This window comes from Melozone crissalis, unplaced genomic scaffold (genome assembly GCF_028551555.1).
Source record: "Melozone crissalis strain CALT ecotype California unplaced genomic scaffold, PUWL_Pcris_2 ptg000068l_1, whole genome shotgun sequence".
NCBI lineage: Eukaryota > Metazoa > Chordata > Aves > Passeriformes > Passerellidae > Melozone > Melozone crissalis.
The window spans coordinates 18,734,069-18,758,929 of NW_026535846.1; the positions used below are offsets into that span (position 1 = coordinate 18,734,069).

The 24,861-nt window shown below is 39.2% G+C and overlaps 1 protein-coding gene across 2 annotated transcripts in view; it reads left to right on the forward strand.

Moving 5' to 3' along the window:
* Positions 1-24,861, forward strand: part of LOC128945699 (connector enhancer of kinase suppressor of ras 2-like) — a 164,802-nt gene that overhangs the window by 114,266 nt on the left and 25,675 nt on the right. Inside the window, exons 9-15 of one of the 2 annotated variants that reach the window (XM_054289512.1) lie at positions 174-320; positions 4,196-4,329; positions 4,883-5,088; positions 8,767-8,852; positions 10,759-11,013; positions 20,778-20,812; positions 23,921-23,969. In XM_054289512.1, the coding sequence (XP_054145487.1) occupies positions 174-320; positions 4,196-4,329; positions 4,883-5,088; positions 8,767-8,852; positions 10,759-11,013; positions 20,778-20,812; positions 23,921-23,969 (912 nt within the window). Of the gene's footprint in view, positions 1-173; positions 321-4,195; positions 4,330-4,882; positions 5,089-8,766; positions 8,858-10,220; positions 10,222-10,758; positions 11,014-20,777; positions 20,813-23,920; positions 23,970-24,861 lie in introns of both variants that reach the window. The other variant, XM_054289513.1, reaches the window with a different exon arrangement.

The following is a 24,861-nucleotide window of genomic DNA, read 5'->3' on the forward strand; positions in this document are numbered from 1 at the left end:
AAAGATAAAAATCCAGCTGCAGCAGCATGATTTGAGTGCAACAGGGTTTATAAAAACTGCTTGTGTTTGCAAGGAGCAGGCTGTAATAGACCTTGCTGGTTAACGGAACATTTCCGTCACATTTCAACTTAAATGGAAAGCTTTCAAAATTCAATTATGGACTTTTTCCTTAGGTTGGCTGGCAGTTAAAGAACCTAGTAAATGCACTGTGGGAAGACCCAAATGGAGTGATTTTAACCTTGAAAAAACGTCCTCAGAATACCCTGGTTTCTGCTCCTGCCCTTCTGAAGAATGTGAGGTGGAAGCCTCTGGCCCTGCAGGTAAGTGGTGCTGCAATGTCATGGCAAATCCTTTATTCAAGAGGAAACACTGCAATTTTACCTTCCAGTGAAGGGAACAGGAGCCATCCCAAACTCCTCTGAAGCAGATAAACAAATGTGGCAATGCTCAGGTTGTTTTCTCCATGTTTTGGTGACTCTGGGAGCCACAGGAATTCAGAAAGGAAAGAACACTTACAGAAAGTTTTATGGAGAGCAAGGTTCAGTGGCTGCTCTGCCTGGCAGTGCCTCCTGTTTCCATTATTTCACAGTCTGTCACCTACTTGTTTGTGATCAAGTGTGTCAGATCCATTAAATTCCAGGAGAATCCTGCTCCTGTTGCACACCTCTCGTGCAGGTGGAATTTTTGGCAGCAGGGATGACAAGATCTCTGCTATTTTCTGTGTACTCACTCCTTGAAAACCTGCAGATGCAAAAAAATAAAAGACAGTTGTGAACATCACAGCTGCTTCTTCCTACAGCAGGAAAATCTGAACTCAAAATGTCATTTTTAAAGGAAAGGCTTGCCAGTAAGTCAGTAACTATTGATGGTTGTCTTTAATGCCATTTAACATCCTGTAAGAAGTTGATGTCCTTCCATCATGTGGAAGCTTCTCAGAGCTGTTTTTTTTTGGTTCATAGGACACATGAATGTGTTTCTGAATGATTTTTAAATTAATGAAACAAAAAACCCCTTCAAGCTTATCCAGGCAGATTTCCTCCCTGCCTGGCATTTTCTGAATCTTTCATTTCTCAGAGTTCCTGAATCCTGCACAGTGGCTTCACAAACAAGGAGTTTGTGCAATCCTTGCAGCCCAGGAATGCTGGCAGTGGGATTTAGGGCCACCTTTCCTTCTCTGTGCCTGCCCTGGGGGAGAGGAACGGGGCCCTGGGACCCCCAGAGGGGATTTTTCTGTCAAAACTCTGCAGGAATAACATCCTTTGCTCTGGCAAGATGCTCATGTATCTACTTGTGAACTTCAGATGGAGCCTCCAGGGGCAGCAAAATGGAAATTTCAATTGCACAGGGCTTCCAGAGAGATCCTCTCTTTCTATTTGTGCATTAAAGAATCATAATTCAGGGGCAGCTCTGGATGTGAGGCTGTGGCACAGTGAGCAGTGTGTGCTGTACACACTGCATGCATGGATTTGCCATCAAAAATGCAACTTTTGTTGTGGTAGCCAGAGAATTGAAAGTGCACCAAGCTGCTTTCGTGGAATTATCAACAGTTCTGGTTTTGTGATGTCTCCTCTCCTGATGAGCCCCTGAGGAGCAAAGGGTGCTTGGAGCATCTCCTTCCTGGGGTGTATTCCTTCTATATCAGAGAATAGTGGGGTGAGGTATTTAAATAAAAATATAAACCTCTATGGAAAACAAAACCAGCCCTGCCAGTGTTACTTCTTAAGAATAGATTCTGTTATGAGGCATGGAAAACCAGTTTTAGATCTTTTATTCTTCCTGCCACAGAGACAAGCCCGAGTGCGAGGACCTGGATCCGCGTCAGGGCGCAGGTTTTGGGTTTGCCTGCTTCCCGCAGCTCTCACCTGGATCTGGTGTTATTTATTATTGTCAGTAATGACTTGGAAGCAGCCTGATTAAATTTCAAGATGCCACTGAAGCCTGTGCTTCCTGGACAGCTGACACAACAGCTTGTTGCTGCTGGAAGCAGTGAGCTCACTTCCCTCTCCTGTTGGCTGCACTGCCCTCACCTTTCCGTGACTTTGGCATTTTTCAGACTCTAGAGCTGTGGAATTGTAGGAGAATGCTCAGGGTTTGTTTGTTTGTTGTTCTGGAGTTTCTGCTGCTCATGGGTTAAATGGATCCTGCAGAACAGGCTGTGGGATAGCAGAGAACACAGCTCAGGCAGGAGGGTTCGCAGCGAGGGAAGAGCGGGGCAGGGAACGGCCAAACAGCCCCAAACTGCAGGAAAACACCCCAGAGAAAACCGATTGAGAGAGAAACAGCTCAGCAAAAGTCAGACTGTCACCAAAGAGGGATAACACACATGGGTGTGCTGTATTTCATGGCATGTTCCAGCTCCTGTTCCATACATGTTTCTCTGCACGTGCTGTTTTCATGGTGCACCCCATAGATCCATTCCTGTGTCCACACATGGAGCAATTTTTCCATTCTGATTTAAAATAGAATGGAAATCATTCCATTTTCTGGAAATCAATTTTCTGCTGTTAAAAAACCCCCAAACAACCAAAACAAAAGCAGTACCTATTTAGGGAAGGCAAAAAGGAAATAGGGTTTAAGAAGTTGAAATCGTATTTGTTCCCTCAGGTTGGTGCACAGCAGGAAGTTTTAAATAAAAGTTGTCATGTTCTCTATTGTTGCTTAAGGCACTTAAAGAGGTTATTAATATTTTTTCTGCAATAATTAAGTTTAAAATTATACCACATAGGTAATTTATGAATTATTGATGATACAGAATCTCTGAGGCCTTATAAAATTTATTACTTGGCCTTGTTGTAGTCTTCTTTTGCTTTAGAGGGTTTTCCTTGATGCTGAATTACAACAGCAGAGTTTTCATTTGTCAGTTCTGTGTTCTATTATCTTTCTGTGAGATTTGTGACATCATTTTTTTCCCCTTTTGTCTCTGGCTGACATTATGTGATAGTGGAAGATTATTTGAATTTTAAACTCCCTAATTATTTTTCCACTCAGGACAAAATGTTTTTGCTTTTGTTTTTTTAATTGGCAATGACAAATAGGGCTCTGCACCCTACAACTTCACTCAAATAAAATATAATATATATTTTATTTTTTATTTTTATTTGGAGAACTTTTCAAATTGGAATAATTCTTCCTGTGACAACTGATCCAGAACAATTACACAATTTATTATTTAGTTTAACAATAAGCATAGAGAACTAATATAATTTAGATCCTTTTGCAGACTAACATTCTTATAAAAACATCATTTTTGGTATTTAGGACTGCTTTTACTTTTTGAATCACATAAAAAAATATTTCAGTGTTTACCTCTGGAGGATAGAAAACATTTTATTTAGAAAAAGATTAGTGTTTATAACTTTCATCCAAATTTTGAGTCACTGGCTTTTCCTTCCACCTGTAGAAAATTGGTTGTATCTATTTAAGCAAACTTTTATACATAAAAATATTTCCTATTTCTTGAGTATCAACACAGACTGAACCTTGGTTGAAAAATATTCTTTGCTTATATCTCGGTGTCCTGCCCAGCACATTTGGTTATCATCCTTCTAGTCCTTGCAGACCATTGGCTTGAGCTTCTCTGTGACATCTGAATCAAACAATTGTGTTCAATGCCATGTGAAAGTTTAAGAAGTAAAAATCTTAACCTAAACGATAAATAAATATCCTTTAATTTCTATTTCTTTGCTATTTACCATAGTTTTATAGCCATGGTATTGTATCACCATGGCTATAAAGCCAAAGGACAATGAATTCTGCTGTCTTAAAAAATCAAGATGTTCTGTCCTTGCTAACAATAAATCTTCCACTGAAACCAACACAATCATTTCATTCAGTGCAAGTATTCCAGAGCTCTGTAATTAACTTCTGTATTAATGGCATTTAATACAGTGTGTCCTTTCTCCTCAGATAATTGATTTTCTGCATTGATTAAAGATCATATTTTGATTGAGTCTCAGATTTTCCCTTGAGGTGGCTTTTAAATTAATTTAATGGTCGTTTATCAGTTTCTTTCATAACTTTCTTGAAGTCTAGAGTTTCACTGGACACCTTTTTTGGAAGAAACCTCAGAAATTTAAAAAATGGCTAATCCAAGAAAAGAGGTCAAAACTCCTAAAATTATGCACAGTGATTTTGTTGTTTCTTGTAGCACAGAAAACATTCATTTATTCTTCATGTGCCTTTTTGATTTTTGCAGCCTGTGATTCCAACCAGCCCCACGAGCAGCTCTACAACCCCAACGAGCACGATGGGCATGCCCTCAAAAATGGACAACTCTGCACTCCAGGATGTTTTCATTCTCTCCCCCATGTCAGGACTTTATGGCCCCAGGTATTTGTGTCCTAAGGAATCTGAGGTTTTGAAAAATAAAATTTTACACTTTGATTTCATTAGATTTATAAAACAAAACCAAAACTAACAGACCCATCATCAAGGTAAATAATTAAGAAAATTAAGAGCTAAAAATACATTAAGCACCATATCATTGTTTTGAGTAACTTAATTTTCACTTAGCTGAGAAAATGTGGGTTTGTTCCTAAATCAAGAAGGTATTTAAAGAAGTCTTTAAACAGTTGGTTTGATTTACTTTTATGTGTCTACTTCTATCTTATTCTGAGCATTTCTGCAACGGAATCCCTTGTCTGCTCATATTGAAACAATTCCTTATGTTCTCCTTCAGATCCCAGAAAACTCCTGAATGTTTATCTCACAATTAAAGTGGCACCTAATGATGGTTTTGTTAATCTACATTTGTTGAATTGCCTCACTTATAAAGTGAAGACTTCAGTTGCAAGATTGTTTTATTTGTAGAATTTGGGAGAGGCAGTTGCATGCTGGAAGTTTCCCTTAAATTGTTCATTTCTCCATCATCTTCTTTCTTTAGGGATGAAATTGGAATCATGTCTTGTGACGACATCAGCAAGTTTGGAAAGCCTGGGATGAAGGGCTCAGAGTCTCCAAACTATTTCCTGGAGCACGAGAGTGGGAAATTCTACACTCTGATAGAGGGGGAAGGACACCCCGGGGGCTCCGAGTACGAGAGGAGCAGAGCCCCAGGCGTGAGGAGAAGGGAGAAAACCCCAACCCATGGTAGGCTGCACCTGTCACCCTCCTCCTGCTTTACAAACTCTGCTCTGAGCTCTGAAACACCCCCAAAATCTCATTCTTGTCAGACTGTGACCTGCTGCTCTGAGCAATAAACAGAATTTCACATGAAGGGATAATTAGAAAAATCACACACTAACATTCCTGGTCAGAAGTTATTTATACAGTTATTTTGCAGTTCATTCTCGAACGTTGAATGGTAATTAAATCCATATTATTTGAATAGCCAGCATCTTTATTTACTCAATTTCCCCTCCCAAACTCCTGTAGATTATTCCACTTGCAATGTTCTGGGCTGTTAAACTTCAGTGAAGGAACTGCCTTGTGGTGGGAAAGTGTCTGTAAGATGGAAGGCCCTCCAAAATTCAGCACTGCATTAAATGCATGAGGAGTAGCCCACAATGCACTCATTAGAGCTAGAACTGTATTTCAAAATCTTAGGATGAGGATGCCTAAATATATAAAATGCTAATAAACAATAATTAACTCTGGTTTTCCATAGAAATCCAGTGTGTACACAAACCCCTATTGAGTGGACAGGTGTACAATCACATGTGCTTGTGTACAAGTGTATGGATCTATATTTATGGATCTATATAAAAGGTGTTGTTGAAAATTAACTGATACATTTTTTTGCTTCTCTGTTTAAACTGAACTGCTTGGTATTTAATGAATTTGAGGAAAATACTGCTGAAATACAGCAGTGTATGGGCTGTGCATTTTCAGTTGCTTTATTTTCAAGGCAGTAGGACAATTTTGTAAAGCTTACAAATTTCAGATAGGAGATTTCTTTTGAAAACTGGAATTATGTCTGATTTTGCAAATGGCATTATTTCTGTACCTCGGAGAAAGCAAAGACCATGGTGTTCTCTGTGGGTAGCTGCTATCTTTTGAGATCTATACGGATATTTATTTATATTTGGCAAGCCATCCATAAGTCCTTTATTCCCCTACTCTGCGATCTCTTTTTTTCTCTCATTTTGTTAAAAAGCCCCAACAACTCCCTAAGTTTTTGCCTTTGAAATTTAGGGAAGGGAAAACCTCTGAGAAGCTCAGAGCAGTGGAGGAAAATGTGCCAGTGAAGAACAGAGGCACTAAAACCCTGCTGCAGTTCAGGGGAGAGAGAGAATCCCAGGAGAGGTTCTGGTGGAAGATCCAACAGCAGCTGGAAGGGAGCACAGTGGGGAAAAAAAAGAAAATTCCTAAAGCCCTGCAGTCCCTGATTCTGCTGCTGCTGAGTCTGGTGTGGGGTTTGCTACCAGGCATGTTCTGAAATGCAGCTTCTCTGCCTCCTGCTCTCAGTATTTATCTTGTGTTTATCAGTTACACAGAACTTCCCTCCTGCTGCTGTAATTTGCTGATTGCAGCTGGATTTCTGGTAAAAGTGGCAAGTAAAATGGACTTGATGGTGTGTGTGTGTGTATGCACACAGAACCTTTTCAGGGGAGGAAATCTTAATAAATCTTTGTTATAGGCAGGGTATTTTTAGCAACTGCTTCAGTCATCTGCTTGATGCTTGGAAGAGCTGTGATGCTGAGGAACAGGATTCCATCTTGGGACCAGTAATGTTCACTCTTTATCTCCTTGGGAAGTGACATCATTTTAAAACAGAATTAGAATGAAAGATAAAGAGAAATCTTAACTGTGATTAAAATTGGAGCCAGATGGGTGTATTTGCCTTGCTTTCATAAATTCTTCCTGCATGGTGACTTAAAATATTGGGTTCCCTGCCTGATCCCAGGAGTACACAAGATTTTTTTTTTGTCTATGATGGACAATTCTGATTGAAATCCGGAAGGAATTTGGTTTTGAAGTCTCTGAAATATGCCTTTCTCTCAAATATGACTGCTGCACCAGATTTTTTTTAACTACAGATTTAATTAATCTGTTGATTACCAGACATGCAAATGAAGTTCTACTGTAGTGGAAGGTTTTGTACTGTCTGCCACTGGCGACATCCATCACCGAAGTGACAATGTGTCTTTCAGTAAAAAGACAGGATTTATGGCAGCTCCAACAAACTGATGCTGGAACCACAGAACCATGAGCAAAGAAATGAAAATAAAACTTCTGAAGCCTTTCATGGCCAAGCAGCCACTTTCATTATTGCTTGGGCTGACACAAACTACTGCTCCAAAACTCCAGCCTTGGACCTAGCAGGGTTCCAGCCATTATTAGAAATCAGTCTCCTGTGCAGGTGGATGGATACTCAGCCAGGTGACGGGTATTGATAGCACATGCAAAATACAAGAAGATAAATAATAAATCCATTTTTCCCAATGTATTTATGAAAATTAAGCTTGTTTTTAGCAACGTTGCAATGCATTTTTTGCTTTACTTAACATTATTCTCTGTTATTTTCCTGACTCTAAAATGCTCTGGTCTAAACAGCTCTTGTGGCAATGCATTTCAAATCTCTTCCATTTATGTGTTAGAGGCAAAAACATCATAAATATATTTTTTTCTTTCATTTTATTCTGGTATCCTTGTACATAACAATTTTTTGCTCCTCAGAAAAATATCCAAGCTGCAATGTCAAAACAATTTATAGGTTACTTTTCATTGGGAAAGGAGTTGGAAGTGAAATAAGCAGTTTACAAAATCACTCGTTCATTTGCCTTGTGTGATTCCTGTCCTGAATTTCTATTTCTGATGTCTGTTGTGCTGTGGTATCTGTGTTTGTGTATAAATCATTTCAGAGCTTCAGATCTTTCCTTTCTTTACAGAAAAACTGCTCAGTTTGGTTATGTTGATCTTCACTGGCTTTGTGCCTGTTTTCTTTTTATAAAGTTTTTTCTCTTGTTTCTCTATCTTTTTATATTAGTGATTTTTTTAAATTGAGGTTTTTTTCCTTAATTGATATTGTTCTTCTAAGGATTAGGAGTTGAATCCCATATTTGTAGTTGAAAGTAGTCTCAGGTGTGAGGCAGGCAATGAAATGTATTTTTCCATGGGATTATTTATACACTAAATTTCATGGTGTGCACAAAAATGTAATCTGGGCAAATCTCAGTATCCCAAATGTCACCCCTCTGATTTTCAGGATATCTGGGGGTGCTCCTGGTTTGGTGCTCTCCCATCCCTGCTCGGGTAGGGAATGTTTTGGGCACATCAGGGTCTTACTGCCCCAGCCCATGAGATCCAGGGATTAAACCCCCAGGGCTGAATCTTCTTTGCTGGCTGCTGTCCCCAAACTGAGCCCCAGGTTTTCCTCCTGAGCCAGTGGAAATTAATGTTCCTGGGAATGAGATCCCTCATTTCTCACCCTGGGATTTCCCAGGTCAGGGGGGTTTCTGTTTCCCTGACAGATCTGTGTTATTGCATCTGTATTAATTCTCTCTCTGCTTTTCCTACAGATTTTTCACTTTTTCTGTCTTTATTCCCAACACCTGTTTAATGAGTGAGGAAGTTCATACAGAGCAGAGTTTTCAAATAAATTTCTAATCTGCTTTACATTTACAAGGAATTTCACCAGAGCTGGTGGTGCCTCCCTTGAGGTCAGAGTGATGAAGAGGAGGCTCTGGGACGTTCCACTGATCCTGAAGGCCACAGCTCTGAGGGGTTGTGTCACACCTGGAATTTATTTAATTTACACTACTGACCCCACAGCCTGCCATTCCTAACCTTCCAAAATTCCATTGGTTTTCCTTGCCTTGTTTGCAGGAGATTTGAGGCCAGTCTCGATGCCTACTGAGTACAGCTGGATAGGGGAGCCCAAAGAACAGAACATGTACAAGAGGGGAAGCAGAGGTGAGTATTTTCTTTTCTCTCCTCTTCTCCAAGATGTTTTTCCTTTGTTGCTTAAGGAGCATCACAGGAAAAAAAAATCTTTTCTTTTCTTTTTTAATTTTTTTAGTGTCACAGAAGATCTAAACCAGCCTGTTTAGTGTCTGTGCTTTTCTGTTTCTATTTCTGAAAAATAAAAATTTGTATTAGTAGGAGGAATTTAATTCTAGTCTAAAGAAACATAAACATCAAGAGGAAAAGTACTTTGAAGGCTCAGATATGTGTTAAAAGCAATCAGTTCCAAATCTGCACAGCTCTAGAAAAACAGTAAGTGATGTTGCAGATGTAAAGTAGCATCCTCTGAGAACATTTTGATCAGTGTGAATTAAAATTTGGAACAGGAATCAGCAACTGTACTGTCAGTGTTTAGACCAGCAGTTCTATCACAAAAACTTCCATTGATCCCAGTGGGAATTATGAACTTTGCAAGAAAAGCGATTGCACAGTTTCTTTTTTCCTTTTTTTCCTCTGGCAAAAAGAAAACATATAATTCAAAAGAATATTCTTCAAATATACAACCATATTTATTGTGACACTGACTCTTGAAGATCCTTGAATACTATTTTTTAGAATCTTTTAGACATGGTCTGGAAGCTGAGAGGAGTTCAACTTGACTCCTAAAAATGTGACAAAAAATGAATGATATTCTTGAAGATCAATGCAGGATTTTAAACTACTTTTTTTTCAGTAAGCTTCCATTCCAAGAGAAAATAAATTTCATTTAAGGCACAAGCCTTTTCTGATTTATCCCAAATCTGTTGATGTGTGTTTAGCTCATATTTCACTGCTGCAGACAGCAACAGACTTGTTGCCTGGCCAGCTCCCATTTTGAAACTGTGCCCAAGTTTGCTGCACATCTCCTTAAAACTGTTATTCCAGCTTGTCAAATTCCTTGAAATTACAATCCTGGAGTCTGGAATGGTCCCAGAGGTGCTCCCTGCATGATACAAGCCAGTAATATTTTCTGTGTCTCCTCCCTTTCACCACCCATGGTGAAAGGTGAGATGGAGTGCAGGGAGAGCCCTCACAATTCCCTGGACACTCCCGGGATTTTCCCAGTTTAACAGAACCCAGGGATGTCTCTGCCCAGCCAAAAATATTCTCTGTGGCATTCACATTATCTGGAAAAATCCTTTCACCCAGGATTTTTCTCCTGGGAAGCTGAGAGGCCTCAGAGAAAAAAGGAAAACAATTCTCATCTCATTTGCTTCTCCTGTGTGGAATGTGTTTGGAGATGGTTTACCCGCAGGTGATTGTTCCATTGGATTCTGCTGTGAGTTGTTTTCACTCTTTGGCCAATCAGGGCCAAGCTGTGTCAGGACTCTGGAAAGAGTCACGAGTTTTCATTATTATCTTTTTAACATTGAGTATCTTTTCTGTATTCTTTAGTACAGCATTCTTTAATATAATAAAGTCATAATTGTAAGTAATATTAATTATATAATAATTATGAAACTATAGTAACAATAATAATATTAATACCATCAATATTAATAATATTGATATAAAACTATTAACATTAATATATTATTATATAAAATAGTTAATATATTAATATTAAATTGTATTGGATTGGATTCTATTATATTATATGGTATCATATTACACTATATTAATTATTAGATATAATTATATATTATTATATATTATATTATTGTATATTATAATTAATATAATATTTAATATGAACATTATTATATTATTCTCTTATTATAATAATTATAAAATAATAACTTAGCCTTCTGAGAACATAGAGTCAACAAAGGCATCACTCCTGCCTTTGTTGGGGCATTCCCAGCATTTACAACGGTTCTCTGCTTGTTTCCTCTTCCTAATATTTGTTTTTCCCTTCCTCCCCCTCCAACCACTGACTCTGAGAACTCGCTGCTGCGCTACCTGAGCGATGACAAGATCCTGGTGATCCAGGAGGAGCCCCTGGCGCAGAAGGACAGCAAGAGGGACACGGCCAGGAGGTCCAGGAGGAAGGGCAAGGGGCCAGGGACCCCCGGCTTCCCCATCAGCCCCTCGGTGCTGGCCTCCACCATGAGCATCAGGATGGAGCCGGGGCAGCAGGACGTGCTCGGCTTCTCGCTGGCAGAGAACAACACCGTGCCCCTCTACCACGTGAGTGCCCAGCCTGCTGAGCCTGAGGAGCCTGGGCAGAGCTGCAAGGGTTCTGCTGTGGGGCTGATCCAGAAATCCAGGTGCTCTCCTGTGGGAGGGGTCCAGAAATCCAGGTGTTCTTCTGTAGGATGGATGCAGGCATTCAGGTGTTCTGCTGTGGGATGGATGCAGGCATTCTGATGTTCTCCTGTAGGATTGAGCCAGGCATTGAGGTGTTCTCCTTTTAGGATGGATCCAGACATTCAGAGGTTCTCCCGTAGGATGGATCCAGAAATTCAGGTGTTCTCCTCTAGGATGGATCCAGAAATTCAGGCATTCTCCTCTAGGATGGATCCAGAATTCAGGTGTTCTCCTCTAAGATGAATGCAGGCACTCAGGTGTTCTGCTGTGGGATGGATCCAGAAATTCAGGTGTTCTCCTGTGGGATGGATCCAGAAATTCAGGTGTTCTCCTGTAGGATTGAACCAGGCATTCAAGTGTTCCCTTGTAGGACTGATCCAGGCACTCAGATGTCCTCTTAGGATTGAACCAGGCACTCAAATATTCTCCTGTAGGATTGATCCAGGTACTCAAGGGTTCTCCTGTGGAATTGATCCAGGAATTCACAGGTTCCCCTGTAGGATGGATGCAGCAATTCAGAGGATCTCCTGTAGGATAGAACCGGACATTCAGGTGTTCTCCTGTAGGACTGATCTAGGCATAAAGGCTCAGTCCTCTTCTCCATGTTTTCATGCTGTATTTCACAGTCTGAGAAAGGCTGCTCAGTGTTGGTGTCGTGATGAATTTCTCCTAAGAGTCACTTTTTCAATGTCAGCATCAGGACAGCTTTCTCATCAAAGTCAGGACAGAACAGCAAAACACAAGGCAAGAATCATTTGCTGTCAGATGCTTTAATAAAATCGTGCTCTTAATTACTCATCTCACTGAGTTTAGTTTAATTAGACTGTATTATCTCTGAAGGTTCATAAGGATCCTGCACTCAGCCTCTGATAATGATTTATTATACATTAATTTATAAGCTTTTGTATTTTCACTTTGATTACTGTGTCTTGTAAAAACAGATGAGTTTAATGGAGTTACTGTTTATTTAAATTTATTTACTTAAATTGTGGATTTCAATCTCTCTGACAGAGATTATCAGCATCATAAAGTCAAAGCAAAGGATTTCAAACCTGGAGAGAAAATCAGCAGGCAATTTATCAGGATGAATGAGAAAATTATTATACAGCCCTACAACAAACCCCAACAATATTTCATAACTTGGTAGATGAATCAGCTGGTTTCAGTCAGTTTTTATAATTCTGTTGATGATCTGTTGGCTCACCTGAGTTCTGAAGAGAGGGAAAATAGATTGTTTGTGGTAAGATGCAAATTCCACACTTGATTTCAGGACTGAAGTTATATTTTCTTGCATGATTTCCACACCATAATGCAATTAATTGATGTGACAGATTAGCAGTGTGATATTGGATAATAATAAAGTAAATATTGAAAAATACCTGAATGACATAAAATGTCAACTCTAAAGGGTCTGAAGGAAAAGCAGGAAACTGGAAAACAGGAAGAGCCAACATGAGTGTGTGTTCACAAACTCAGTTAAATGTGCAGTGATTACAGGGGAGGACACAGGTAAAATGATTCTTATGGACTGACAGAGCAGGATTAATTCTTTTATCACCATAAATTCCTGGAGCAGCATTAAAAGAGACCTTTGCATCCTTCAGGAGATAATCACAGGAATCAGAATATCTGAGGCACTTTGTCAACTGCCTTATAAATATACAAGAGGAACTGAGTCGACAAACACACAGAGCTGCTGACACAGATTTTGTGGGTTCTTGCCAGCACAGAATCATTCACATTAATGTCTTTCCACTTGGAATACTGAAAGAATTCTGAAAAGCCAAGCAAAAAAAATTGGGCATATTTATCTTGAAAGAGAGCTACCCAGAGCAAAAATGTGAAATATCAAAGAACATTCCATGGCAGCTTGATAGCAAAAAGGAAAAGTAACAGAGTTGTTGTGTTCTTAGATATAAATTTATAAGTTTTAAGTAGGTCAGCTCATTTCCTTAATATCTAAAGGTGTTACCAGGATTTCCATAAGCATTTTGATATACAAACTTTTCTGGATAATGAGACCAAACCACCTTAAAACAGCTTTTGCTACATTTTTATTTAAAAAGTTGACAAAGCTGGTTTAGCTTTTCTTCTTACTTTTGCTCTGTGTTTTTCAATGGAAGGCAGAAGTGCAGAACTGGTGGAATCCCATTTCCATGAAATCCTCTCCTCTTAACACATGCCCAGTACAACTTCTGGATATAGATCAAAATTCCAGGCCAGATAAATGCTTTGGGAAATGAGAGGATTAATAGGATTTTCATCATCTTTAGTGAAGGGAAGGTGATAATGTTTTGTAATCAAACAAAGATGGCTTGATGGAAGGAGGAATTGAGCATCACTTAGCCATTGCTTAATTTTCTAAGCAGTTACATAAATATGTAGCAAAAAACCCCAAAAAGCCACTTACTTAACAGTAGTTTAAATTACCAGACGTAAGAAGTTTTGCAGAATTGGTAATTGCAGAGATTCACCACTAGATTAATGCTTTGGAAGGAATGTTGATTTGGAACCTAAAATTAAACAATTAGCCTGATTTCATAAGTTGCTGGGAGGATGCAGAGTTCCTATATAAAATGGATATTTAGGTAATGCAATATTGGCAGCTTGCCCAGGATATAAAATGATGCATGAAGCCATGTTGCAGCAAAATATTCCTGTCAAGAAACACTGCCCCCTTCCAGGATATATTTATATCTCTAATTTAATTGATATGCAATGTCACAGAACCTAAGAAAGAGTCAATTACAATTAGCAAGGCTGTTATAAATAATTATTAATTAATAGAGTATCTCTTGGAACATGACTTTCTATGTTTACTAATGCTTCACTTCTGAAGTGACATAATTTACCAGGTTGAACCTAAATATGGGCTTACAAGGATAGAGTTCAAACCTGAATATGCTTTTATTTTGTATTACCAGAGCTCATTCTGCAGAAAATTAACTTAACACACAGGAATCTCGCTCAGTTGACCAGATATACCTGGGAAATTTTCATTTTGCATTTCTGACCATAAAACAAACCACAAAAAAATCTTGGAAAATCTTCAGGATTTTACAAAAAGTTACAGAAAACTGTACCTATCCTGCTGCCCAGTTCCATTTTGCTCTGTGGCAACCAGCTTCCATCTAAAAGGAGAATATTGAAGTTCTCCTTCCAGATCCAGTCTGGAAATCCACACAGTGTTCAACTCTGTGGTTTTATTGCACAACTTTCTGAAGCTCTGAAATTCAATTTGCTGGTTACCACATTAAATTCTCCAATTGGATAATGATCTCTCATCTGGTTTTACTTGGTGATAAATGTTCTGGGCCTATTATCTACAGAGTAATTGGATATTTTCCTTTGTAGTATCATATATTAAAAAACTGGAGAATAGATTGGAATTTCTAATTTTTTTGTCTGTGTGAATTAGAATTCAGTGTGTTGAAAAGACTTAATTTTTAATGAGTTTTAAGATCAATTCTTTCATTTCAATGTTCCCTTCACAGTCAAACAGAAATAATGGCATTCACTGAGAGTGCCAGACCAGGAGTCACTTTTTATTTGAAAGATCATTTGAAGCATGATGGTGTTTTAGGGTTGGTCATTGTCACCCAGCACTTGCTTAACTTGCTTTTTATTCCCTTCTTGCTGATCCCAGGACGTTGGTAACTCATCCCTGTGGCACAGGGTGATGGAAATGCTCTTTCAGTGTTCCTGGGGCTGCAGAGGCAGCTTGACAAACGATGTAAAGTTTAGTGGTACATGCTGGGAATTAAAACCTGTGCAAAAGCAATGTAGAGCTGGGTGTTGTGTAATGGGTGCACACTGGGATGTGCCAGATGTTCCAGATGCTTTTTTGGGCTGACAGGCAGTCTGAGTGCTGCTCTGATAAGTGGAATAATTAAGGTAGTCTGGGAGAATCACACATATTCAGCTCCAGTGACTGAGGGAGGGGCCTTTTATTGCCAATTTTGCAGGAAATGTGCTCATGTTTTATTTATTCCTTCCTGCTCTTGCAGAAAGAAACAAAACTGAGCGTTACTTTCTTCAGAGCTTTATTTCCTTTCTGAATTGCTGAATAAATTCTATCTTTGCTTTTTATTTAAGTATCTGTAATATGGGAAAACCTTCTTTTCCTACCTTGCAGTTATGTTGGGAAATCACTCTGAGGATGGTTGTGCGCGTTCTGGCTGCTCAGAGAAGCCAGTATAAGTAGTTTCTGTGTTCTGTAGCTTCAAAATGAGTCTGCCCAGTTGTACTGATTGGAAAATAATATTATTTTTCATTGGGACTGTGCACATGAAGGATTGAGTTGACAAGTCTCCCTCATACTTGAAGAGTATCCTTGAGTAGCAATGCCCAATAATGTGTTTATTTAGAGTTCTGTTCAGACCTGACTCTCTAAACTACACTATTCATTAATCTGTAAACAACTCAAAGGGGGAAAAGGCATTTTAAAAAGGTGTTTTACAGTATAATGGGAAATAAAATGTTAAGAAAGGTTCTTTTTAACAGTAATATTTTAATATCATCAGTCTTTAGGTTTCCACATTCAGTAATCAAGAACTTAATAACTGATTTGGATCTAAGGAGGAAAAAAAAAAGACTAAACCAGTATTAACCCAGAACTCAGGCTGTCCTTGATTTCAGCCCCTTGCAGAGCTCAGGAGAGGGGCTGGGGCTGTTTGGAACAGCCAGGTTGGGATGGATGTGTCTGCAAACTCAGCCCCAGGACAGGCTGCTCATCCCTGCTGCTTCCAAAGGCTCAGGCTGCCTGGCTGGACTGGAATTCCTTAATTTGCAGTTATATCAGGACACTTTGCACAAAGCAAATACGAGGCTGCCTTTATCCAAACATATGCAGTGTTTTCAGAAGTAATTCTGCTCTATTAGAGCATATTTAAATGATGATATTCTGCATCTTCAAACAAACCACCACCAATGCAAGTCAGCAAATGAAGCATTCATTAACCTGCTGTGACTTCATGGGTAAATTGCCATTTGTAAAACATTCTGGAGTCCTCTGACTCCAGAGAACTACAACACAACTAAGTTGTACTGCATTGTATTATTGTATTATTTTAGCAAATTAATTTATGCCTTATTTTTATTGTTTTGCCAGGCTACCAAAAAAAACCTGGTTTAGATATAGTCTAACTAACTAGATCTATCAATCTGTATATATGTATTCTAAGGCCAAATTTAACAGCTGTTTGTTAGTAAATATTAGTTGAAACTGATATTATTGCTATCATAATTGCAATATTTATCCTGCAGAAGATGCAACAAATAGAAATCTCTCCCTTATCACACATATCATCTCCTGCTGCTGAAAGGATCAATGTGCAGAAATCCAGTTGAAACATTTTGGGGACTCCTCTGAATTTTCTCTCTACTCAGTGGCTCAGCCTTGCTCCCTGTCCTTTCCCTCTTCCTTCCCCAGCAGGAGAACCAGGATTTGGTTTTGGAGGACAGGAGCAGAAAGGCAGGATTTGGGTTTGGAGGACAGGAATATTTCATAGCAGAAAGGCAGGATTTTGGGTTTGGAGAACAGGAATATTTCATGGCACAGATAGGAATTTGGGTTTGCAGGACAAGAGTATTTCATGGCAGAAAGACAGGATTTGGAGGACAGGAACATTTCATGGCACAAAGGAAGGATTTTGGCTTTGGAGGACAGGAATATTTCATGGCAGAAAGGCAGGATTTTGGGTTTGAACCAGGAACGTTTCATGGCAGAAAGACAGGATTTGGGTTTGAAGAACAGGTGCATTTCATGGCACAAAGGTCAGCCCTGGGCAGGGAATGGGGCAGGTGAGGAAGAGGAGGGAGGAGGAATTGCCTGTTTTCCCTGAGCTGCCCTGCTCCCCTGTGTGCTGGCAGTGTGATCATCTCCCCTCATCACAAACTCCAGGGGATCCCTTCCCTCTGCCCCCAGCCCATTTCTCAGCTGCCCTCCTGTTTCTCCTCACAATTTCGAGTACCCCCAACCGTACATGAATGTAGATTAGAGTGGGTGATTTCCTGTCTCTGTTATCTCTCCCCTCAACAAGGGGGAGTGGAATGAAAACCTCAAAGGCCATTTTTATTTTTAGCTCAGCATGATAATTTTGAAAGCAGATTCAGTGGGTGAAAGCATCAGCTCTCTCAGGTAGAGAGATAAGTAAAGCCCCTGGTAACAAGGCCACAGTTTGATTGTTTTTGAGCAAACATGATATAAAGAAATCTTCAGGATAATAAATATATGAGTTAAAGAAGCAGAAGAACAAATAATTTTTTCTTTTTTTTACTTTTATTAATAATAATTAAGTATCTGAGTATAGCAGAGTGGAAGAACAGAACAATAAAGAAGCCTTGGAATCTTTGCATCTGAATAAATGATATGTGTAGATGGAATAAATATCTTGAATTTGGCCACTGAGATTAGTAACACACATGAAACTATTCTAATCTCATTATCTCATTACCAACTATTCTTGTCTCTTGTTTAGGAAACAGGTAAATAATGGGTATTGAATATTTTCACAGCATCTCTGCAGCTCAGGGTTCTGTTCTCAGTGGTTTGTCTGATCTCTTTACTTAGGAGAAGAAATTCTGATTCAAATGAAATTTTTGTATTTTTTTTTTATAATTTATTTATAGAAGTTTCAGGTAAATGGGACTTTCTGCAGGATTTCCTCTGGGAGAGGAGCCTCAGATGTGCCTGTGGCCCCACAGAGGCTTTGGTGTCCTTTCATCTGCACTCCTGCAAGGCAGCAGCAGATCCTGGGGATCCCTGGAGCTCCAGGAACGTGGAGCTGACTAAAGAAGGCAGATAGGTGCCAGTGACCTGAATTTCACAGAGTTTGTGCTTTATAGTCTCTGACAGCATGACAGGACTGGTGTCTCCTGAGCCTCCCACATGTCTGCTACTCATGAAAGTGGCCTTGTAGTAAGATGAAGTAAAGTTTTACTTTGGGAACTAGGAAAAAGCAATTTTTTTTTTAAATGTCACAAAGTGGTAAGAAGAAACTACTCAAAAAAATTTATATATAAGGTTACTGAAAATGCAGGTAGGAGCCTTCCACATTGTCATTGTCAGCATTGAATCTGCACGTAATTACAATTACACAAGGAAATTAATTTTGGCTATAGGTAGACATTTATAGAAATGCCAGGGTGTGGGTGTTTCCATGTATAGTACCAGAAATCCTTTATAAAGGTTGGCATTTCAAGCTGCCAACAGGATTGTTCTCCCAAGAGAGCTTCTTTGGGGAGAAAATCAATCAATAAAAGATGATAAATATGTGGCAAAGGTCTTCAGTAATCCCAAATGTCCACACTTAATTACTGGTAATAATCTCTATGTTAGTGATGAGTTGGTCAGGAGCTTAGAATTTTCTTCTAATAAATTAATTATTGATAGACTTTAAAAGGTGTAATTATGTTTTATATGTTTCAAGTACTAATATCAACAATTTTCTCTCCCTTTGTATTTACATAGATATTCTTCTTTGCTCTTTTCTAAATTACAGCAACTAATAATCAGTTACTACAATCTATGAGTTGTTCAATGGTTAAATAATATTTTTCTTTTTCACACTGTTATAGAGTCTTTTTAAATTTCCCTGCTACAGACTATGCTTCAGTTAATGAGATTACATTATTCAATATCTTTGGAAATTAATGCTTGGTAATGCAGAAAAATTTGTGCTGTTGAAAGACTGACCTCTAGAAAAATATGTTTTATTATCAGAAGCAAATTTCTCCCTAGTAAGTCTTTTTTCAGCCCAATATATGCAAGTTCACATCCCACTCATGAAATCCATCTGATCAGACGGAATCTGGAGCCACAATCCAAGGGGATCACGTGGGACAGAAGTGGATTTTGTGCATTTTCTTGGGAGGAAATAAAAATCTGAGTTCTTGTAGCAGTGAGAAGTTGTAATTCAGGGGATGGGAAGAGCAGCCAGAGCAGGTGAGGGAGGCTTATTTCAGCTGTGCCGGGGAACAGAGTGTGGGATGGGACCCATTTGGGGCAGGGAATAAACCCTGGTTTGGAAACACTTTGCTTTTAATTTGGGAGCATTTTCAAAAAAGGAAATTAAGGAATAGAATGGGAAGCACTGACTGAATTAGTAGTCCCATTTTTAGCTGCTAAAATTAGAAACCCTGGAAGTCAGAGGGATAAGAGGAGGAAAGCTTTGAGCCTTCTGGTAGGAATAAATTCTATTTTTGTAACAGCAGCACGGGGAGTGCTGCTGTCAAAGTTCTTCTGCTCGCTTGGCCACACAATATTTTCCTGGGCTGTCCCCAGTATTTCCAGGGATGCTCAGACTGCTTCATTTGTGTTTGGCAGAGCATTTTCAGCACCAAAACAACATCTCTCAAAGAGCTATTTTGCTTTATCTGTGTGCTGTTAATCCTTCCAGTCTGCTTTGAGAAAATGTGAGTATTTCTACAGGGTATTTTCAATATCTTTAAGTTCTCCAGGCTACATTTCAGCGTGCTCAGAGGAGAATTGAGGCATTTCTGCCTCTCAGGAAAGGCTGCTGGGTTTTTGTACTCAGTCACTCAGTGGGGAGCTCTGCCTTTCCCTGGTTTCCACAAGGAGTGTCAGAGAACTCCTGCTTTTAGTGTAAGGGCACTTTTCATTATTTTTCATCAGATAAGGCCCATTATTTGAGTGGGATGATCTTTGCAGCTCCCATTTGCTGGAATATTCCAGCTGAAGCACTAAAAGCTGATAACTGGTTCTGTGCTGGGCTCCCAGGGCCAAGGGGGCTCCTTGGAGCAGGAGGAGGTGGCAAAATGTGAATGTGTTTTCTGAAGCTGCCTTAGAAACCCCGCTGCAAAAATGCACCCAGCAAACTTCCTGTGCTCTGAGCTCATCTGAGGCTCAGCATTATCTGTGAGCAAACATCTGCTGCAGGCACCAAGCAGTGGCACCAAACCACAAACTCTGCATTTGCTAAAATGATCACTTTCCTATTTGCTTATCCAGAAAGTCAAAGATTTGGTAGACTTCTGTATTTATAAACAAATACATGTGAATTTTGCAACCTATCTGGGGGATGGTTTTTTGTAATTTTGTTTTTTGTGAATTTCATTTTTTGTGAATTTCAATATTTAGCTGAGGCAAAAATCCTCCATCATAAAACTTGTTTTAAAGTTACTTGAACTGTTTGAAAATTTTATTTTTAACCCCAAATCAGCTGCTGCATATTCCACAAAGACAGGTTCATTTCCAAACCTCATAGGAATAACCAGTGTGGTAAATCAAGTTATTTAAAGCTATGTAAGAGTGATGTCAAAGAAAGTTTGTCCTTCTGAAATTCTGTATTTTACATTGCAATATTTGCTCTTTGCATTCAAACTCCCCTTCAAATATTAACACTTTTGCAAACATTCAAACAAATTTTAACTCTCTTATTTTAAAGAGCTTTGGTCACACTCAGAGAGCATCTGAAATTCATTTGTGAGTGCAAATGCAAGTTGTTTTAAGCATGATCTTCATTTTAAAATAACTCTTAGTTGGAAATTGAAATAAATGTTCCATTTCCTTTGCTTTAGAGTTGCAGAATGACTGTGGTTTACCTCTGTCATTTTTTCACTGCGTTCAGAGCACCAAGGAAGTCTGGTCCTTGTGCTTAATGCTCTTTATTTTTCTTCTACAGAGAGCAGGGGATACAGTCAGCGGAGATACTGAAAGGTAATTACTTCTGTTATTCTGTATTTATTTAATCCACAGTTATATTTGTGGATTAAACTGCATTCTTTACTTTTAGAGACTTTGTTGGAGTATTTAAAGAATAGATTTTCAGGGTTTAGAAATATCAGTGCTGATATCATTTAGCAAATGTTCATTTGCCAACATCAAATGTAAATAGAAATTACAAAGGTTTAAAAAATTCTTCAGATAAAAGTTTATAAAATATTTGTAGAGGGGAAAAATTCTACCGTTATGTTGCCCAATCTACTTTTTTACTTTTGAAATTCAGTATTTCAGACTCACTCTGAGGATGAAAAATGTAATGTGTGTCTAACACAATTTTCATAACCAACAGGCAGAATGTTTCCATGAACATCTTTCAACCTCTAATTCAGCCTGTACAAAATCACTGTTTATATTTGTGGTTTGGGGTACACAGATATTAAGAATAGGGTCTTCAGTTTGGTCTTTAGGTCTGACTTGAATCAATTTATTCTAATGAAGAAAACAGTGATTTTTTTCTTTCATTTCTTTGCTGTGTATCTGATCAAGTATTTTCATATTCATGTTGCATGCAAAAGTCACAGTTAAAGGAATGTTTGAAGCAGCAGCTATTTTGTATCACCATATATTCTAATTAAGTTTCGTTGTAATCTATGATAATTATTCTTTTTATGTTTTTTCATCCTGTATATGGCCTAAACCCATTTAAGAAGCGGAATAATTAATTATATTTAGAGTGCTTTGACCAATCTAAAGGATTTACAGCTGCTGATGATTCCTTCAGTGCTATAAACATCCCTGAATTACAGCTAAAATCTGAGGTGTGACACTATCAGCTGCTGACCACCTCACACTTGATTTTCAGGGCAGACAGCATTTTTACCTCTTTATGTGTGTTTTAATTATCACAATGTAGTTGAAAGGCAGCTGTGGTGGTGCCCATTGGCTGCTGTTTCCCTGGTGTGCTGTGCATGGTTAAAATGGCATTATTAACACAATGAGCAGAGATTAAAGTTAAATACAGATGAAATTCCACCTCGTCTGACAACAGCCAGTCCTGCCTCTCCAGTGCCAGCACTTCATCACCTCAGCTAAGAGTGGAGGTTTGCCTTTATAGGAGATTAAACATATTAATATTTTAATATTAATATTTTGTTCCACTTCACAGCCTCCCTCCTGCGCAGGGTTACCTGGGGGGAGAGTGAGTTATTCTTGCTCTCTTTTGAATTAAAACTTCATGTCACACTTTGCCTTCACCTCTTACACCTGAGTGTTCAAAACCTGCTGTTTTCTGTAAATCTGACTGTTTTTATTTAGCCTCCCATCCTCTTTAAAGGTTCTGCTGTCCTGTTCTTCTCTCCCACCTGTTTCTCTCATTTTCAGCCTGGCTGTGCCCTCCCTGGGCTCCTTCCTGCCTGACTTTGTGTATCAGAGACAGACCCCACACTCTCCCCAAAGCAGCCACGTGTCTCACTCACCATTTCATTTCCTCCTCCACACCCCATTTTGGTGCAGAGGAGTTTGTTTTTCTCCTGAGCAATTTTGTTTTCCCCATAGCAAAGGGCTCCTGGTTTTCCCCAGCAGGTTGCACAGGCCCAGCTTGGCAGGGACATTTCAATCCAGATGGAACATCCCTGGTGGACAGGACAGGGCACCTGCCAAGAAATACTTTCCAGGGACATATGACTTGATGAAATTTTGGCAAACTTTCACAGCAAAAGGCCATGCTTTTCTATTCTTTTGTTGACGAATCCTTCTCCCACACATTTCAGATTTCAGGCCCAAAACATGACCGTATTATGTCTTTTCAATATGTTGAAAAATATTTCAAGAGGCAGAATTATATCACCTTCCTAATAACCTTATTTAAAAGTTATTTAAATAGCTTAAAATGAAATAAAAACCAATTTTCAGATATTTATCCCCTAGAGTTAAACTTTGGCAACCAGGAGACAAACTGTGTAGATAGATTGACATATTTGGGTGAAATATCACTATCTTCCATGAGCGAAAGAGGGGAAATTTCGGTTGGATATACAGAAATTCTTCCTCTGATGGAGGGTAGACCCTGGCACAGGGTGCCCACAGCAGCTGTGGCTGCCCCTGGATCCCTGGCAGTGCCCAAGGCCAGGCTGGACAGGGCTGGGAGCAACCTGGGACAGTGGGAGGTTCCCCTGTGAACAGAACCACACAAGGGGAGAGAGGCAGAAAAGCTGCATCACCCACACAAGGCACAGCTGCTGCTTGGATGAACATTTTGCTGAATTTTTCTTTATTTTTTATGTGTAAACACTGCTCAAGTTCTTTCTCACAACACATTTTGTCTTTGTAAATAATCCTTAAAGATTATTTTCATCACGGTCATGGCAGTGTGCTTTGGAAATTACTTTTTGTAGTTGTGGTTAATGCTGGAGAGATAAGAAGAGATAAACATTTTAAAAATGACTTTCAGTCTTGACATTTTGCTGTCAGTATTGCATGTTCAGATGCACCTGTGCTGCAGAGATTTACAGGTGCACCTGAGTTGCTCGAAGCATCAACAGCCCAGAGCACAGAGCTGAGCCAGGGATTTCAACCCTCACTACAAAATACTCAATAATTAATCTGCAGTGAGAATTTCCTTGTTGTAGCAGGAATATATTATATAAGAGATGGAAGTTCTAGTAACCTAAATGTAAATCATGGATCCAGATGAGGTGGTTAAAAATGCATTCCTGTGACCAGGCAGATAAATCCAAAATGCTGCATGTGTGTATTAGTCCAAGTTCTGAAAATGGATAAAAATTACAAATCTGACCCTGATTCAGTGTCCTATTTCCATCGTGGCCAATTCTGTTTGCACAGGACAAGGAAAGGCCTCTGGTGCTGGTGCCCTGCCTTATCTCCAGTCTTTACAGAAATCACATATATCAGAGATGGTACTATTGCATTTTAAAGTGTCAATTCTTGGTATCTGTGGCATCCTGTAGCAAAGTCTTACAGAACTTGGTGCTGCAGGATGCTGTGGTTATATTTAGAGATTCACAGAGTGTCTGTAATCACTATGTAATCAGTTTGGGTTTTTTTCCCTGTGGTTATTTGACATCTTTCTCCTGTTTGTCCTAGATATGCAAGTTCTGCCATTGACCATCCAGGAAACACATCCATGAGGAAGGTGAGGATTTATAAATGTGCTTGAAACAAGCAAAAAACTCCTCAACTGTTCGATTCATTGCCATATTTTTAAAAGACACCTTAGATATCCCAGACCTTGACATTTGCCATGTAATGGAAGAGCTGAAAACAAAAATCTAGGAATAATTTCCATGTTGAGGAAACTGGCTGCTGCAACCACAGCAGGTCAGTGTGCTTGCAATGCTTTTAGTTAAGGTTAGGAACTTAGGAATTCAGTTAAGTTTGGGAACCTTGGTGTGTGTTCCAATATGTGATGGTTTGGGGAGGAGAATCGCACACCACATTGGGCTGGAAGGCACCTCTGGAGGGAGGCTTACCCTGAAGATAAAGAAAACTTTTAAAACTCTTAGAATATTTAAATAGTACCAATACTATGATAAGGAGATTGGGGATTAAGATTTTCAAGTATTTTTTATGGTACCAACTCTGAGGTGCTCCATTTTCAATGGAAAATAGCTGTAAAAAAAGCCTTTTTTATTATTTAGCTTTTGTAATTATTTCATAGAAAGGAAAAACAACAGAACCTTCATTTGTAGAATGTCAGTTCTTCATTCTGACTTGGCACTTTTTACACTGATTGGGTTGGACAGAGTTCGGAGCACCCTGGGACAGGGGAAGGTGTCCCTGCCATGGCAGAGGGGGTGGGATGAGCTCAAAGGTCCCTCCCAAACCTTTCTGTGGCTGTGATGACTCAGTTCTAAACAGTTTCCCCTAAAAACTCCTTAGGTTGAAGCCAGTGGAGTTACACACAGCCAGTTTTGCTTTTTGTTTAGTGTTTCGGTGCCAGCACTTCTCCTATCCCCTGATTACACTGGGAACTCCTTAATTTACCTTCAGGAGCATCCATTCAATCCTAGCACTTTTTAAAATTT